This window comes from Botryllus schlosseri, chromosome 8 (genome assembly GCF_051294905.1).
Source record: "Botryllus schlosseri isolate E-star chromosome 8, Bs_hap1, whole genome shotgun sequence".
Classification (NCBI taxonomy): Eukaryota; Metazoa; Chordata; class Ascidiacea; order Stolidobranchia; family Styelidae; genus Botryllus; species Botryllus schlosseri.
In genome coordinates this window covers 8,548,916-8,564,634 of record NC_137243.1, presented here as the reverse complement: position 1 = coordinate 8,564,634, position 15,719 = coordinate 8,548,916, and the positions used below count along the sequence as shown (strand labels likewise).

Here is a 15,719-nt window from a genome sequence, read left to right as displayed (position 1 = left end):
GCAAAACTTTGTGACACTGTATACTTACGTTTTAGCTAAGTATTAGCGTTAGTCTGTGTGTTAGAATTACGGTCTGTTCTTTACATCACACACACACACACACACATGTACGTACGTACATTTTTCATTCTCATTTATGATTGCTCAAGGCCTTTCTAATAAATTATCATGTCAGATAGTCGAGCGATGATTGGGGAACGATGGTGGCAATGCTCGATTTCAATTTACACTATTCGCTCTTCATTATATCGTCCAGATTGGTCTCTCGTTACCGTTTTCCAACCAATGTTTTTCTCTGTTTATTTAGCGCTTATTCGGTCCGTTTCGGGAAATTCAAGTATTCCCGAAACGGGGCGATACAGCGGGATTCTCAAGTTTTACTACATTTCATGACATGATATGTTTTCAACTAACCAATTTAGCGTTACATCATTTCACAACAAGCGCATCGGCGCGTGACAGCCGGTTGACACCGATCAATTGATTATAAACCCGTCGTCTGGAATGCGATTTCTTGCAACTAAATGACCCATTTTTCCGAAATGAGATAATGACTGCCTCACCTGACCTGCGACCTTATCGGTGAATTCAAGCGGCGAGATTTAAGCAAGCTTGACTTGAATGTAGCAATCGATGTCACTGATTACTTCAAACAAACGGTATACGGGAGCCCCTGAAATCTGATTTCTGTCGATTCAGTTTACCATGTAACATTGGTGACAGCTCCTACTTGTAATGGATATCAACCGTATCCCTGATTTTTCTTAGAATACTGACCACCATAAGCTTGCTTTTCCTTCTGTCTGCGCTGTCCGTATACATCAACATGCATTTCGTTCTTATCGGGGTTAATACCGTCCTTGTTTGTATAACACTAGACGATATGGGATTTAGGTGTTCACTTTATCACTAAACGTCATGTTCAAATATAATACGAAACCAAAATGGAATATCGGGGTTGAATTCGGTCTCAGCCGGTCCGCTAAGCCTTTTTCGTCCGCATATTTGAAGTCAAAGCACCCGTTAGAAAGAAATGACGGACCGTGAAGTGAATGAATGTTTTCCAAATCCCCCTCGGATGAACAATCCAAGACGACGGCTTTGTTACGTCTGGATTCTGCTGTGCTGGCGCCGCGATGCGCGTGGACAGACTAGTCCCTACCCATGCACCCGATAGTTCTATTGCAGTGCGATGTACGGTCGCTGTGAGCGTAACGTGATTCATGATTTGTAATATTTGCTGTTCTGCCGCATTGCAAACTTGTTCTGAAACTTCGCGCTATAATTCATGTTCTAATCTTCAGGTGCTTTCCATATAATTCCAAGTACCTTCAAGTCCAATTTCAAGTAGCTATATTATTGAACCAATCATAGTCTACATATGAGATTAACGGATCGAATTCTTGGCGCACCTGCAGGTGCCTGCAGGTGTCTCATGCTGAACCATTCCTCTTCGTTGCTTGTCCTTTTTATGGTCATTTCTATAGACTATATTTCACATTGCACTGTACTATGTGCTATTTACATGCGTTTTTCAACATGATCTTTCATTCTTAGTACTATATTTCAGTGACAAGAGAGGAATTGGGGTGATTGAATTCACCAAGTCATTTCGACTATTTTTTTTTCTTTATTTTATCGCAATTATTGTGGCATTTTGAATCGATGAATATTGTTTCTATATTGATTTTGACATATTCAATACGGATATCTTTTATGTTAAAGCCCTCGGATCGATGCTCCTTCAAACTACAAGTCGGAACAGATATTGGCTCGAAGACAACAGAACCGGAATCAGGCGTTTTATTACTTGTTGAAAATTATTATTCAAGCTTATAAACTGGTTCTGTTTCTGTTTCATTCAAACTGATTGCGCCAACAATATCTGTTTCTTTTTCTGCCATCCAATTAATGTCACTGTAGCAAAAACATATGAGTTGAGAATGTATGAATGGTGCAATATCCTGAACAACAAGGAACTGGATATGGACAAATGGATATGGACGCGCATCTATATCGATTCCACTCATAAAAAGTCAAAGATATTTATTTCCATTGTAAGATGTCAAAGTGTAAGCCATAGCAGTGTGTTTCCTAGATACGCCGCACTCTTTCAAGTTATCACACGAATGTCGAATAATTGTAACAAATATTTAATTCAAATTTCGGTGTTTTGCTGGCAAAAGTCGAGGGCGGGCGACAGCTTTCACGATGCCTAATCGTCCCATTGTGACGTCACATATTCCAAGTATAAAATTTGAGGGGGTTGAGGTAAACTGGTAAATACACACACTATCAAGCCGGGTAGCAACCCCCCTGAGGATAATGGAGAGATTGAAATAAACTTTTAAAATGTGAACAAAGTCGAATTGTTATTCTTATGTCAGACAAAAAGAGCTAAAATCTCAGAATCGCGGTAAATGAAGAATTGACAAGGGCTGGGGATTTCGAGGTCGATATAACTGAAAATTAGAAATCGAAATTGCATAGTCATAGTCATGCTTCGAATTTTGAGTCCAAGTGCAAATAAGTACATAAGGGGTGCCCAAAGTCTTGCAAATAATATGCACAGTTCTCGATATGATATTTTGAACAATGCAAATTATTATTTTAAATACTACATTGAATACCGACTTTATTTCGTGCTAAGAGTCCTATATAGGGCACGAATCATTCCATGCTTCCAAATCAGTTTAGTAACCCTTTCAATCCTCTTAGAATCCGAATAGAATCTTCAAATCAGGTCTTTCACGCACCAATACAGTGTTATCTCTATATGGAATTTATGTACTATCGCCATCACTGCCGCGTGCCGTCTTCTTCCAAATAATATATGTTCGAAAGGTACGGAGAAGTGGTAATATAGTAGAAGACCGGTACGACAGAAAAGGGTTTAGATTAGGCATGTATGACATATGAGTAGGTGCGTATATCAAATGTAGGCCTACTGCCGACTGAGAAATACACATTTTAAGTAAATTACTGGTAATATTGAAGTAAAGCAGGATTCTTTGCAGCCGATGATTATCTGAAATTCAACAGTAAGTCCGTGCCAGCTTCCAGCAGCCGGTTCACTCACGACTATTATTGGACTCCGATAAAGTTATTGATGGATTGAGTTATAAACAGCTCGTGTGCCGCCTCATTTATTCCGGCGATCTAAAATATTCGATCAATTCGCGTTTGTTAAATGGTAAGACATTGCACTCCATCCATTAAAATGAAGGGAATGCCAAATTCAGCTAAGTCCTTCATCCGTATAGAGACACGGATTAATCTTATCCGTGAAGAGATAAGACTCTTGATGAGCGGACAATAGACATTCGTTCAGCAGTGAACAAGTGTACTGTACGCAGTGTACGGTTTAGTACAAGATTACCTAAAATCGGGTGCTGTAGGCCTAACTGAAATCGAACATTTAGGCTCGTATAGGCTGCTGTAAAGCCTTATATATTCAAAGCACAAGAAAGTTACAAGTGATTTTTTAATGGTCTTGATCCATCATTATATGCGTATTGAATTACCCGATTTGTGCGGACATTCCCGATAGCTCGTTAGTGGATATAATTTCAGCAATGACAATATATATATAAATTAATGAAGTAAATGACAGAATAGTTGTGCGATGGTTGCGATTCATGGATTTATATTGTCGAGCATGGTTATGCCTGACAATTTAAAACTATTTTTTAAGTGAATGAATATCATCAAAGCCAGGATGGTGACATGAGACAATAATTTGAAGAAAAAAACAAAGTGGATCAGACTGAGTAATATGTCACCACCGACTGCTGTTGCTGAATCGTCTCTGCTAGTTTGGTAATCCCAGACTAAATATCCGTACACTGTATAGGCCGACAGCTTTATACATGATGAGGCGATATTCGGTACACAGATGTTGAAATCTATGTGTGGAAACAACGCGCACGAATATGTGGATCCGAACAGCGTAAGATACGCAGAGTCTCATAGTGTCAAGCGAATTTGGAAGGGAAATCCCCTCCAAAATAATTCTGTCCGCGGTAATTTTAATGGCAGGTTTGTCAAAAATATCCATTTCCTCGTTGGCTTTAATTTTTTAAAGATGACTTGACTATTCAAATCCAAATATTGTTCTCCAAATTGTGAGTATACTTCCTTGGAATTCTATCATTTCCGTTTTAGCAATTATGAAGCGAAACTGCCTCGTGCTTTTCCTAATTAAAATTAAGAAATTAGGTTATCAGTCACTTTACAAATTTAGAGGTTTCGCAGACACCCTGAAAATGCTTCGCGGACCACCGGTTGAGAACCGCTGTTCTACTAGTGTGCTAATACGTTTTGTAGATGCTTAGTCCAAGCAGCTTCACTGCTTCATGCATTAAAACTCAAAATTTTGTAGGCAAATCGAACATTTTTGGCGATCAGTCTTTACAGAAACAATCCCTTGCATGTCTATTGTCTATCCCTCTCAACATACGTTTCCTAAATTCAGCCATTACATCTTGACCTCTAGTCTTTTTCTAGATAAGGTCTTTATTTAATGAGTTATTCATTCAATATATTTCCTAGGCTTCCACTACTAATGATGAGAATGTTTTAAAACTACAAGTGGGCCAGTGGAATTGCTTAACCATGCCTGACACATGAAGTTTCGTGACCGCAAAAGACGGAATAACTTGTCTGGCTTCTATATTCATAAATAATACAAATTTTGTTAAGATGAATGACGTTAAAACGACGCGACGTCTTCGCACAGCAAAGATTACGGTCTATCTAAAACTGCATTTTCGACTACACCTGAATCGAAAATTTTTAATCCTTAGGGTAGTGTTTAAAATGAAAATGCACTGGTCTTGAATGTAACCCTAACTATACGCAGCAGTATCCACATGAACCGCGTTGACTATATATATCGTCGACCACATACTGTAAACCAGTGGTCACCAACCCTTTTGAAACCATTAGAATATAGATTAATGCGACGGGGTACCAATTGCTCGAGTCGTTTATCCGTGCTCAGTTGCATTTCTTCACTTGGACATTCAGAGCACTCGGCAGGGTTTTCGCCCCTTACCAAGAACAGAAAACTATCGCTCACCGGGACCCATACCAGCGTCTCCGGGCTCCGTTGCGTTGCCGCACTGCGTGCCAATCTCCGCGTCGACACCAGGGAATATTATTCAGATTCAATTGAATAGTTTATTCATATTGAAATAGACCCGAATATTTTAGGCTGACACTCGTCAGGGGTAATCGTCAGCAACTAGTGGAGAATTCAAAAGAACATCGTATATCAACAATCGACAATGTTATTTTGAATTCTCTACTAGTTGCTGACGATTACGCCTGACGAGTGTCAGCCGAAAATATTCGGGTTCATTTCAATATGAATATACTTTTCAATTGTATATTGAAGTTCTGTACCTCCAAGAAGCTATTTTTTAGATTCCCGTTAAGCCTCCGCGTGGGCGAAGACGAGCAACGCCCCGATCGAAAAAAAACTGTGTTCGTATGTTTCTTACGTCTACTGACCCATTTTCTCATTTGAATATTTGCTACTGCGACCGCGGACGACTCATTTGCTGGTCTGGCGGGCTAAGTAGCTCGTGGGCACCGCGTTGGTGACCCCTGATGTACACTATTCGTAGTCTACTTACTGTAATCTTGATCGTAACAGTTACGTGAAGACACGAGCTCATTGTCTGTATTCAGTTTGTAACAGAATCAAAGAAAATCTAACGTAACGGAAAACAAGTGATAAAAAATAAGTTTTGCGTCTCGTATGTGTTTAATGGAGACGGGAATGACATCATCATTCGGATGAAGTTCACATCGATTGGCCTTCACGACGGTAATTGATAATTTCAGCTGTGTATGTTCGGACCATTCTCTGGTAGTACAGTCCTTATGGCGTAATTTACAAGGGTTCAGAATTTCACGCGATCGCACCGGATTTATGTATAGTTTTCGAATATTATTCGATTCACAGTAATAGTCGCGATGCTTATTCGAAGATCTGTTGTACGAAGACGGATCTAATTTCAATAGTTTGCCAGCATTTGGCAGCGATGTCGAAGGCAGAAGCGTTTGGCGACCAGCGCCGAGTGTCGAACAGGAGATTCGCTTGCTAACTGCCGTCCGACGCAGTGGCGTATAGCGTTGAGATCTCTTCGTTGAGGGGATTTCCCTTCTTTGAACTTTCACGAGATCGTATGCCGGAAAACGGCTCTTTTTCAAGGCGACAGTCCCGCAATGGATTCCGGGCTTGTGTCCGTTTTAAAACCGTCGGATTGTCCACCTTTTGATCTCCGATTGCTCTTGAATTCGTTTTGACTCATTTCTAAATAAAAGATTCGGCGTGAGGCGAAGAATTGAAATGATTTTTATATTGCAGCGGTGTTCCATACAACTATTTCACGATGTGTTCTACCCGGTGTATCCATTGACCACAATCTGAATAAAAAGATGCATTTGACAGTTGTCACCAACTCAAAACGGGCAAAGCAGATGCTGTCAAATGTGGCCCGCGAGAATGTTTTGTGTGGACCCCGAGGTAATTCTCGAAATTAGTTACAGCATCAGGCAAAATTGCACGGCAACCAAAATTTGATTAGCCTGACCGCAAAATTTGATGATGACTGAAAGATCAGTTCGAACGCATTGGCGTAGTTAGTGGCCAGCCACATTTATCACATGGCAGATCTCCGTATATATGACCATAAAGTATAATATTTCGCAGCAGATTTATTTGACTTGAAATTTTTCTTAGCACTTTCGCATGATTTATTGTCACTCGATTTCTTGCATTTAGTATCGGAGCCCCCTCCTGAAAATTATAAATACAAAATTCAGTCTAACTATATTCGCAATTAGGAGATAACGTGTCGTCCAACATGCGACTTCGCTTGTGTGCTCGCAGCAAGATCGTCGGCGATGAAACTTTGCACAAAATGATAGAGGCATATTCACCGAACCCTTCGATATTGCTATTAGGGCTGGGCAAAATCGAGTACCTGAGTGATTCGATTCTGAATCACGTAAAATGCTTCGAGTCGAGTCGAGTAATCGAGTATCACTCATTATGACGTCATAGCAGAATATTATTTGTCAAAGTTCAAATATGTACCTTTTAAGCGACCACAAAGAATATAATGCCTGTTATTCATCATATTAGGGATACTTTGTTATTTTTTTCGACCATACCGATTTCATTGCACTTGGTGACAATATTGTGGGATGATCATGACTTCGGAAATGTGCTATTTCCAGTAACGTTCGTATCTTTGTACTTCATGTTTCGTATGCTACGATACGGCCAATCAAGGTTTCAAGGCTTCAACAGTGAAATTAGCATAAACTCGTTGATCGTTGATAAACTCCTCGTTGATAAATCAACTTTCAGTGGTGAAGAGCGTATAATTGCGGTACTCGAAAAAATCGTATTTTACTGCTCGACTCGAATCATTAAAATTAATACTCGATTCAGATTCGAGTACTCGAATCATTGTGCCCAGCCCTAATTGCTATATGTCTAAACGCCGAATAATCCTGTCTTTGCCAAATCAGCCCAGTGGTATACAGAGGCCATCGCCAATATATGCGAGTAACATATTTATTGATCGAATCCATTCATTACCTTTGAAAAAATTTCGCGCTTCGCGAGACTAGGACATGGATGCACATTGCACAGTCACACACAGAGTTTTCATGACATAATTGTATCAATTTTAAATCGTAAGTCTTGTTTCCAACGTTACCCAATTCGGTTCGCTGCTATCGGACGACTAAAAGGGTCATCAACATTCAAGTGGCCCGCGCAATGGTTCTTAAATCTCGTGTGGCCCTTGGCCGAAAAGGTTGGCCACCCCTGGAGGGACACTTTTCCAACGCGATAGGCGGTGCGATGTTGCTATAGGGAAACGTATATAATTTAGATAAGCAGAGGTTCTACGTTGCTCAATAAACCGTTTTGCTCTCCAACACATGCGATTGGCATATTTACTTGCTATATTGAAGAAACGCGAATAAATCTAATATATCAGACTGATATGTTATGATGAGGCCTCGATTTGTATTTTGTATTGTGAGCCACAACCCGACAACGCTTAGTGGAGAATAAAGAGTCCATATTATCTTCAATTTTGTCTTGTCTTTCTGAGACCGTTTGCAAATGTTCACTGCCTGTGGCGAGAGTATAAAAGGCAGATTTATTTACATTCGCAATATTGTGAACTTGCGAAAAGCGAATTAATGATTAGCTTTTAAATATGTGTTTTGCCATAAATCTCATATGGGTTGCGGGCCGTAGAATATAGCCTGACGGGCTAGATGCGGCCCGCGAGTTGGTGACCCCTACAATAGGGCGATGACGTGTGTGCAGAGGACTTTAAAATCGGCGCCACATCGCCGATTCTTGAAAAGAAATGATTACAGACAAGGGATACCACCCAACCCCAAGGTGAATGTTCGGGGCCAAGGGACATGTTGTCCGCCTCGACAAATGTTTCGATGTTGACAAAGCAAGAATAAGCACGCCCGTCGTCTCTCTTTCAATGCCCCGAACATCATACATCGGATAGATTACGCTGAACCAAACGCGAAAGCGCTAAACGCATATGACCGGATAGAATGATTGACGTGAGTCAGAGCGTCACAATGGTCAAGTAAAAACAAAAGTGTTTAGTACAGTACATTGGAAAATGTGCGGAATTGGTGAGCTATTAATGATATTAGTCTTTGACAACGTTGTTTGATAATCCCATAGCAGATAAATACAAATTTAACGATGGTGATGGAATATCATCGATATACATTTGGTGTTCCGTTCAGTGCGCGCAATCTATTCCATTTCCGTACCATCGCTCATCCTCGGCATGACCATTTTAAAGTGTAACAACATATACTTCAAAGGTACTCCATCTATTTTCCGTAAGGTTAGTTCGCTTTGTCGAGTGCCATCAAAGTCCTCGGTACTTACTTGTAAAATCTCTTTGACAAGAGGAATATTGTTGCTGGCAAAAATACTCGTACCGTTCGTCGTACGGTGGTGGCGTCTGCGTTTCGGCCTTGATATGAAAAACGTTGTCCCAATTTTCCCGCAGTGCGTTACATTTCGCGTTGGATTTCTTGTACGGGTGGTGCCTCGGGTTGCGATGACTGACCCAGCCCACGTTTTCTGTGTGATTGATGCCGAATTGCTTGTTGACTGGCGCGCAGTCATCGACCAAGTCGAAAATGGTGTTCATATTTGATCGGCTGCACACGCGGGACCACCAGTCGGACTGTTCGCCGTCTGTTTTCTGTGATAATGCTTTCTCAGCGGTGATCGGCGGGGAATTGCGTTCGATGTACAATGATTGCTCCGCGACAGCGCAGCTTTTCCTCGAAATGTTGCCGTTAATTCCGCACGTTATACTTTTCGACGGGGACGAGGGGCATGTAGCAGGCTTGCGGGGATACCCATGACTGGATAAGGATCCGGCGGAAGTGTGGGGAATTTTCGACGTGCGCGCGGACAACACCAGTTTAGAATCGGTGCAAGATATATCTTCAGTGCTGTTTAGCAAATCGCCCGGGCTCAATTCGATTTTATCTACGAGATCGTTAAACGTTTCATTGTCAAGCGAGTTGTCTGGATCTCGTACGTTTTCGACGCTGTCCTTGGTTGATTTTTTGTCAGAATCGTCTTGCGAACGCTCTCGATCAGATTTCTCGTCTGATTGATCTGATTCTATCTTTGAATCCGTGTTTTTTATTCTTGGTGAATTTTCCGGGTCGAATCCTAAGATAGATTGAAGCTGCTTGATGTACATTATGGCTCCCCGGAGCGTTTCGACCTATCAAATAAAATAAACGAAGTTTAAAACGCTGCAATCATTAGACTCTAGCGGAATAAAATTGTATTTTAGCATTGGAATATGTTGCCAGTTATGATGGTAGGTTAGCGGTCATGCGGTGTTGGAGCGCTGACATAATAGAGGCCAGCACCTTCGCATTGTACTCAAAGAAATCTGATACATCGTGGTTTTATGGATCAACACCTCAGTGATAAATTTGGACTCTTGGTCAGTGTTCGTTCGGGTGATAGATGATGTCCAGAAATCCCTAATAATCCCGCGATTCCAAAGCATTATGAGGCGGTTAACTTACTTTACTCAAACGCTTTTCTGCAAATTCCTCCGGTAAATGTTCGCGCAGCCTCGCATATCCTTCGTTTACGCATTTTACTCTCTGTCTTTCTCTTTCATTCCTTTTTCGAATGAAAGCGGGCTCGAAGCTGTAGTCGTACATGCCGTAAGCTGCTACAGCTGCAGCATGAAAAGGTAAGTATGGCAAACGCGAAGCAAACGCGGTAGGATTCGAAGCGTATTTTGGATCCAAATAACTTTCAATTCCAGTTCCGTACGGCACAGACGAGGTCGAATGATACCCGTACTGGTCCACAGAAAATGCGGCATCAGCGAACGTTGGTGATTGGTAGCACGCGTCGGAATAATCGGGAAACATGTGTTGATATTGACCGTGCGACTGATATTGTTGTTGGCTGGTGTGTTGATGATGCGTTTGAACTGTAAAAGTACTCATATGAACTGAATTCCCGTACTGTTGATCCATCTCCCAGTAATATCTTCAGTCATAAATACTCACTAATATAATTATACATACTGTTGAAATACCAGCAACATGATAATTTTATATGACACGATAAGTGCATTGGGATTCTACAATATGGCTCCCCACAGGAATTTTCTTTCGTTGTGCTGGGTCAAGAACTTAACAGTCACGGCTCATTGAGTTTTAACAAGTTTAAAATGGTGATCCTCGCACGGTGGATTAAACGGCGCAAAAACATCAAACGTCTGAACGTGGTGATTCCACTTGGTCATTCGACTTAAAGGCGGTATACAAGTTGTTTCCTATTCCAAAAAATGAATCAGATCTATTGAAACAGAATGCATAACACAAGAGGTATAGTTATAAATAGAATCCATATCCTCGAACCCGCGATAACTTTCAATTGCGGGGGCAGATCATTGATTTGTGCCCACTCCGAACTTGTATTTTCATATACCACGTACATCTCATCGTAAACCAGTGAATTTGTTAATGCGTACACTTGGCATGATTGACAATCCCTTACCTAAATAGTTCCGTTAGTATATTTTTATTTATATAACGTGGTGTCGCGTTGGCACCATTCACAATTCGTATGTTAGGGCACGTTGATCCTCATCGACTGATGAAATATTTCCTTTATATAAGGCATCCACTGTTTGATTGATGTCTATGTGACGGACGGAACGCAGAATCTTCAACCACACGCTTATTACCCACACGCGTATATCTTGAGACATTGGTCATTGACATTGACTGCTATTCGCGCGGGGATCGTTAAGGTCAAGGTGACACTGACTTTGTATCTGCTTTCAAAGGAATCGCGTTGTGGGGTACTTCTGTACAGGTACAGTCATTTGGTTGTAAAAATATACATACTCAATATACTAAACCAGCTCTCTTTGCTACTCACAATTGTATTCATAATAGTATCGACCACTTTTGAGACTTCGTTCCAGTTGGTCTACGACCATTTAGTGTGATCGCTATCTTATTTTGGTGCGAATCTGTGATTAAAGACGTCTTACTCGGATGATCAAGACATATCATTGCTTCATCTATGGAATGGCCTTTGACCTTAATGTTTGCTATGTGACGGATGTATTTTTCGCGTCGAATCTCGTTTTTGGATGCGACATCTATCAGCAGACAGTAATAATTTCCCCACGACATGCGGGCACGTGACAGAGCGTTGTGTAGCGTTTGTTATTTGTATTTTGCCATCTCGTCCTACAGTTAGCGTGAAACCACTTTTTAATCGCGTTATTGAGCAACGAATAACACATCACTAGCTTTTACCGTATTTTGTATACATGCCTGGGTCACATTCAATCTGGTTAGTTTCCGCATAGCTATGCGAATACTGCGATATATTGCATATACCATATTTCGAGTAGCGATATATATTGTTTTTCATGATGCAAATTTCATTAGCGCACGTTTTGCGTTGGAGCGCGCGATAATGATATTTGTTGAGGACCGCACAGAGAACATGCGATTGTGTTGTACACTTGCTTGCGGTATAGTGGGAAATTTTAATTGGTAGCATCGTCAGTATATATGATTTGGTTGACTGGAGTTGGTATCGTCATCATATGAAGACACATACAACTTGAAGAGGGTATCGAAGCAGTCGTTACGGAAATTTATGGACAAATATGGCTGCTGCTGAATGTATTTATGTGTCTGGATATCTTGAGTCCTAATACTATTTTCGCGACTGTGAGTAAACATTTGGCATTGAAATAACCTCACTCATCCAATTACACGTGATTATCATCATATGACAAAATATGTAAAGTAGGCTATACTCTGCGTTTCCTTATTCTGTTTCACGTAACAATGGAAGCTGAGTATGATATGATATACAAAACTTGCTGCAGGTTCCTAAGTTAAAAGCATTTTTACGTACTATGTGATGAAATAGTCATAATGCCCAGGTATGTAGCTAGCCATAGAAACTCACACTTCTTCGATATATACAAATATATTTGTTAGATTCCCCTTGTCGCGAAATTGTATGGAATTATTATTCCACATGTATTTTATTATACGCACATACAGGTATCGGTAATCATTTTATCGTATACTGCATCACACTAATTGCTGCAAAATATATCTAACGGTGCATGATATGTAGCATCAAAATAAGCGAAAATTGTAAATAAGCGAAAAATACAATAATTTACCTCGATATATAAAAAGTTTGATTGTCACCGGATGCAATATATTGATTGAAATGTATAATCAGCGAGGTACCACCTCATCGTTGAAATCAAACTATTCTGGCGACCCTTCAGTTAGTAACACGTGTCCCAAATATTTTCAACCCCTGTATCGTTTAGCGCCAAACATTGTGAATTATATTCTTGCGATATCGTGGACAGCACAATCATCTTTAGGTTTTATCACTGAGATTGCTACAAGAAATTTAAAATATTTTAGTTTTCATTGATGTTATATATATATTATCTCACACTGTAAAAATCATGCTAAAATTTATCCTGGCTGGGAATTCTTTTTATCAACGTTTCGACCCCGCGGATCAAAGCACGCCCATGTTGTGATGCAAAATAAAAATCTTGTTGATATCTGTCCTTCGTGTCACGGAAGGCACCACATATCGCATGGCCGATTTATCGTCACAAAGGTATACACGAGTATTTCCCCTAAATGACCTTGGATCGGAGACTAACCAAACGCGCATGAAATGCATTCATCTTATTGATAAATACCCTCTTCGGGCTGTGGACATTTCTGTGAATTAAAACTTGACTCTGCTAAGTGGGCCCCATTTGTTTCTTTCCACTACGTGTGGCCGGTGACAACAAGCTGCATAAATCAAATCCGATTATCTTTACTATTGATGTGGAGTTGGTTGATTTACGAAGAAAAGATGAACAAAGAATAGACCTGCTGATATAGGGTTCAACGAGCAAATGTGACGTATAGACATACAATTTGTAATGTTAGAAAGCTGTGTACCGCAAAATTGAATATCGTATCCCGCAATCGCAAAGTTCGTGAATCTATCATACATAAGAATCCAAAACAAACAACCAACGTGAATTAAAAATATTACGAGCGATTTAATCCTACATTTCAGACATAGAATAATGAAATTCATACGCTGATTTTTCACTTCATAACCGGTATCTGTTCAAATATTAAAACGATTTGATTTCTTTTAGAATATATCGGTGTCTCTTTAACGAAATTCTGAAGTGACGGTCCCGCGATCAGCGACACGTCTTCCAAAAGTAAATGAGTTCATTTTCCTTCCCGAAACGCTTTATTTTGAAACTGAAGCCTTCCTTGACGGATCAGGTTACCGTTTTGACATGTAGGCTACCCTTTCTAGACCTATTCATGCTTTAACACCAGCTCAACGCCCACGAGTCTGTCGTATAGTGTAATTTAAATTGATAATACTAATACAAAAAGTTTTTATTTTTGTAATATCAAATATTAATACACTCTGTGATGGACTGACTTTCAATAATTGTTTTCTTTTCGCCTCTAAAATGGTTCAATTCCTCACATACATTTAAACCGGTAATTTTAAACAATGCATAAGCTAATTAGGCTAATATCCAAGATAAGAGAACACATTCTTCTATAGCGCTTCCATGTGTTTCTTGGCTCAACTGTTCCATATAGTTTGTAAGATTTCACCGAAAGGGTGCGTTATGCCATATGAAATTACTTCTTCAGTCATGTTTAAAAAAGACTCTCATTTTCATCCGCCATTTTGCATTCCGTCACATTCAATCACAAGTTGGAAGGCCATATAAATACTTACGCCCGCATTAACACGACGCTATTCATATGAGGGGGGGGGGCAAGATATATTGACATATCAATTTAAATCCACCACGAGTTCCGATGAGTCAGACAATAATGTAATGAGTCATAGTGAAGTATTGGAATTGATAATTGCTTTTCGATTGCTCACGCTACCGATGTACTCTAAGCAACAGCACCATTACCGACGATTGCAATCAATATGTCTTATCACCGCATAAACAATGCTAAATAATTTTCACAATATGAACTTGGCTGCCACCTGCGTCATTATCCACGGGATTCATTTCGTCGTGGATTTAGGCAGAAAAATACTAATCTAACGCCCTGATAGATGAAACTAACCATATGATTGCAGTTACCAACGCTTCCCCGTCACTGATGACAATTCTGGAAAATTCACCCGGTTTTCGACAAGTCGACGTCGCCTGACTGGTGCCATTCGATATGACGTGACAGGCGAGCTATGCCGACGCCTGGGATTTCGTTAAAATGGTGGAAAATTCGTTTCGGCACTGATTGCATGGCATGAAAGGATAAATTACCAGTCGTTTCGTCTATGATTGCCACGCACAATATGGTTCCTTTTGATTTATGAGAGCGTTTTTGAGTGCCTTTGTATCTTCGATTTCAATATCGTTGTGGTGATGCATCTCTTGTCGTCATTATTTGGTAGTAATGAATTTTTTCATTACGCCTCATCGGGTATTCGGAAGAAGGATCATCGTTGGATACTTGAGTTTTACACGAGGGCTTGGTTCCCGCTTCGCTGGTGCAGAGATATGAGGATTGCAGTGGGCTGATATGTTTCTTGCGTTGTCGCACACACTTTTCAACGCTTCCAAACAAATGTCCCTTTCTTCCGAAGCTCGTTTCAACATCTGTGCGAGGGCCTGAAGCATCCTTACCTCGAGGGCCATTGACACAAAACGAACAGAGATTCGGAGAGTGTTGTTTAGCGTGGATCGACGGTCGGTATCATTCTTGTGCGAATTTTGAAATAATATTGTTTCGAAGCCACTTATCTGGCTCTCACCTCTGGTCGGGTAGGATTTTTGATCGTGTCAAACTCTCATGAAATAATAATAATCATGGCATCTTCATGTATGTGATTCGATATATGCGCGACATACATCGGGGGTGTTGTCGAATTTAGTTTGCCATGATCATCCCATCCATATATATATATATTATATATATTATATATATTCTATGTAATAGGCTATGTATTCAGTATGCATGTACCAGTATTATAGCAGTGGATAATACGTTATTTCAATCATAATATAAAAATTATACTGATACATATCGACTACGAG

The 15,719-nt window shown here is 40.2% G+C and overlaps 1 protein-coding gene across 1 annotated transcript; it reads right to left on the bottom strand.

Moving 5' to 3' along the window:
- Positions 1-5,670: 5,670 nt before the first annotated feature.
- LOC145445617 (uncharacterized) lies at positions 5,671-14,369 on the bottom strand. The gene is made up of 3 exons (XM_080323817.1): positions 10,132-14,369; positions 8,960-9,818; positions 5,671-6,322 (listed from the first exon to the last, which is right to left on the bottom strand). Exons 1-3 carry the CDS (start codon positions 10,594-10,596, stop codon positions 6,216-6,218), a joined length of 1,431 nt encoding a protein of 476 aa, XP_080179943.1. The 5' UTR covers positions 10,597-14,369; the 3' UTR covers positions 5,671-6,215.
- Positions 14,370-15,719: the final 1,350 nt, after the last annotated feature.

Coding starts and splice junctions, on each gene's coding strand:
- LOC145445617 (XM_080323817.1), bottom strand. CDS start 10,596: ATGGATCAACAGTACGGGAATTCAGTTCATATGAGTACTTTTACAGTT. Junction 9,819..10,131: donor CAGAAAAGCGTTTGAGTAAA/GTAAGTTAACCG, acceptor TTTATTTGATAG/GTCGAAACGCTCCGGGGAGC. Junction 6,323..8,959: donor TTGTCAAAGAGATTTTACAA/GTAAGTACCGAG, acceptor TCTTTTATTTAG/AAATGAGTCAAAACGAATTC.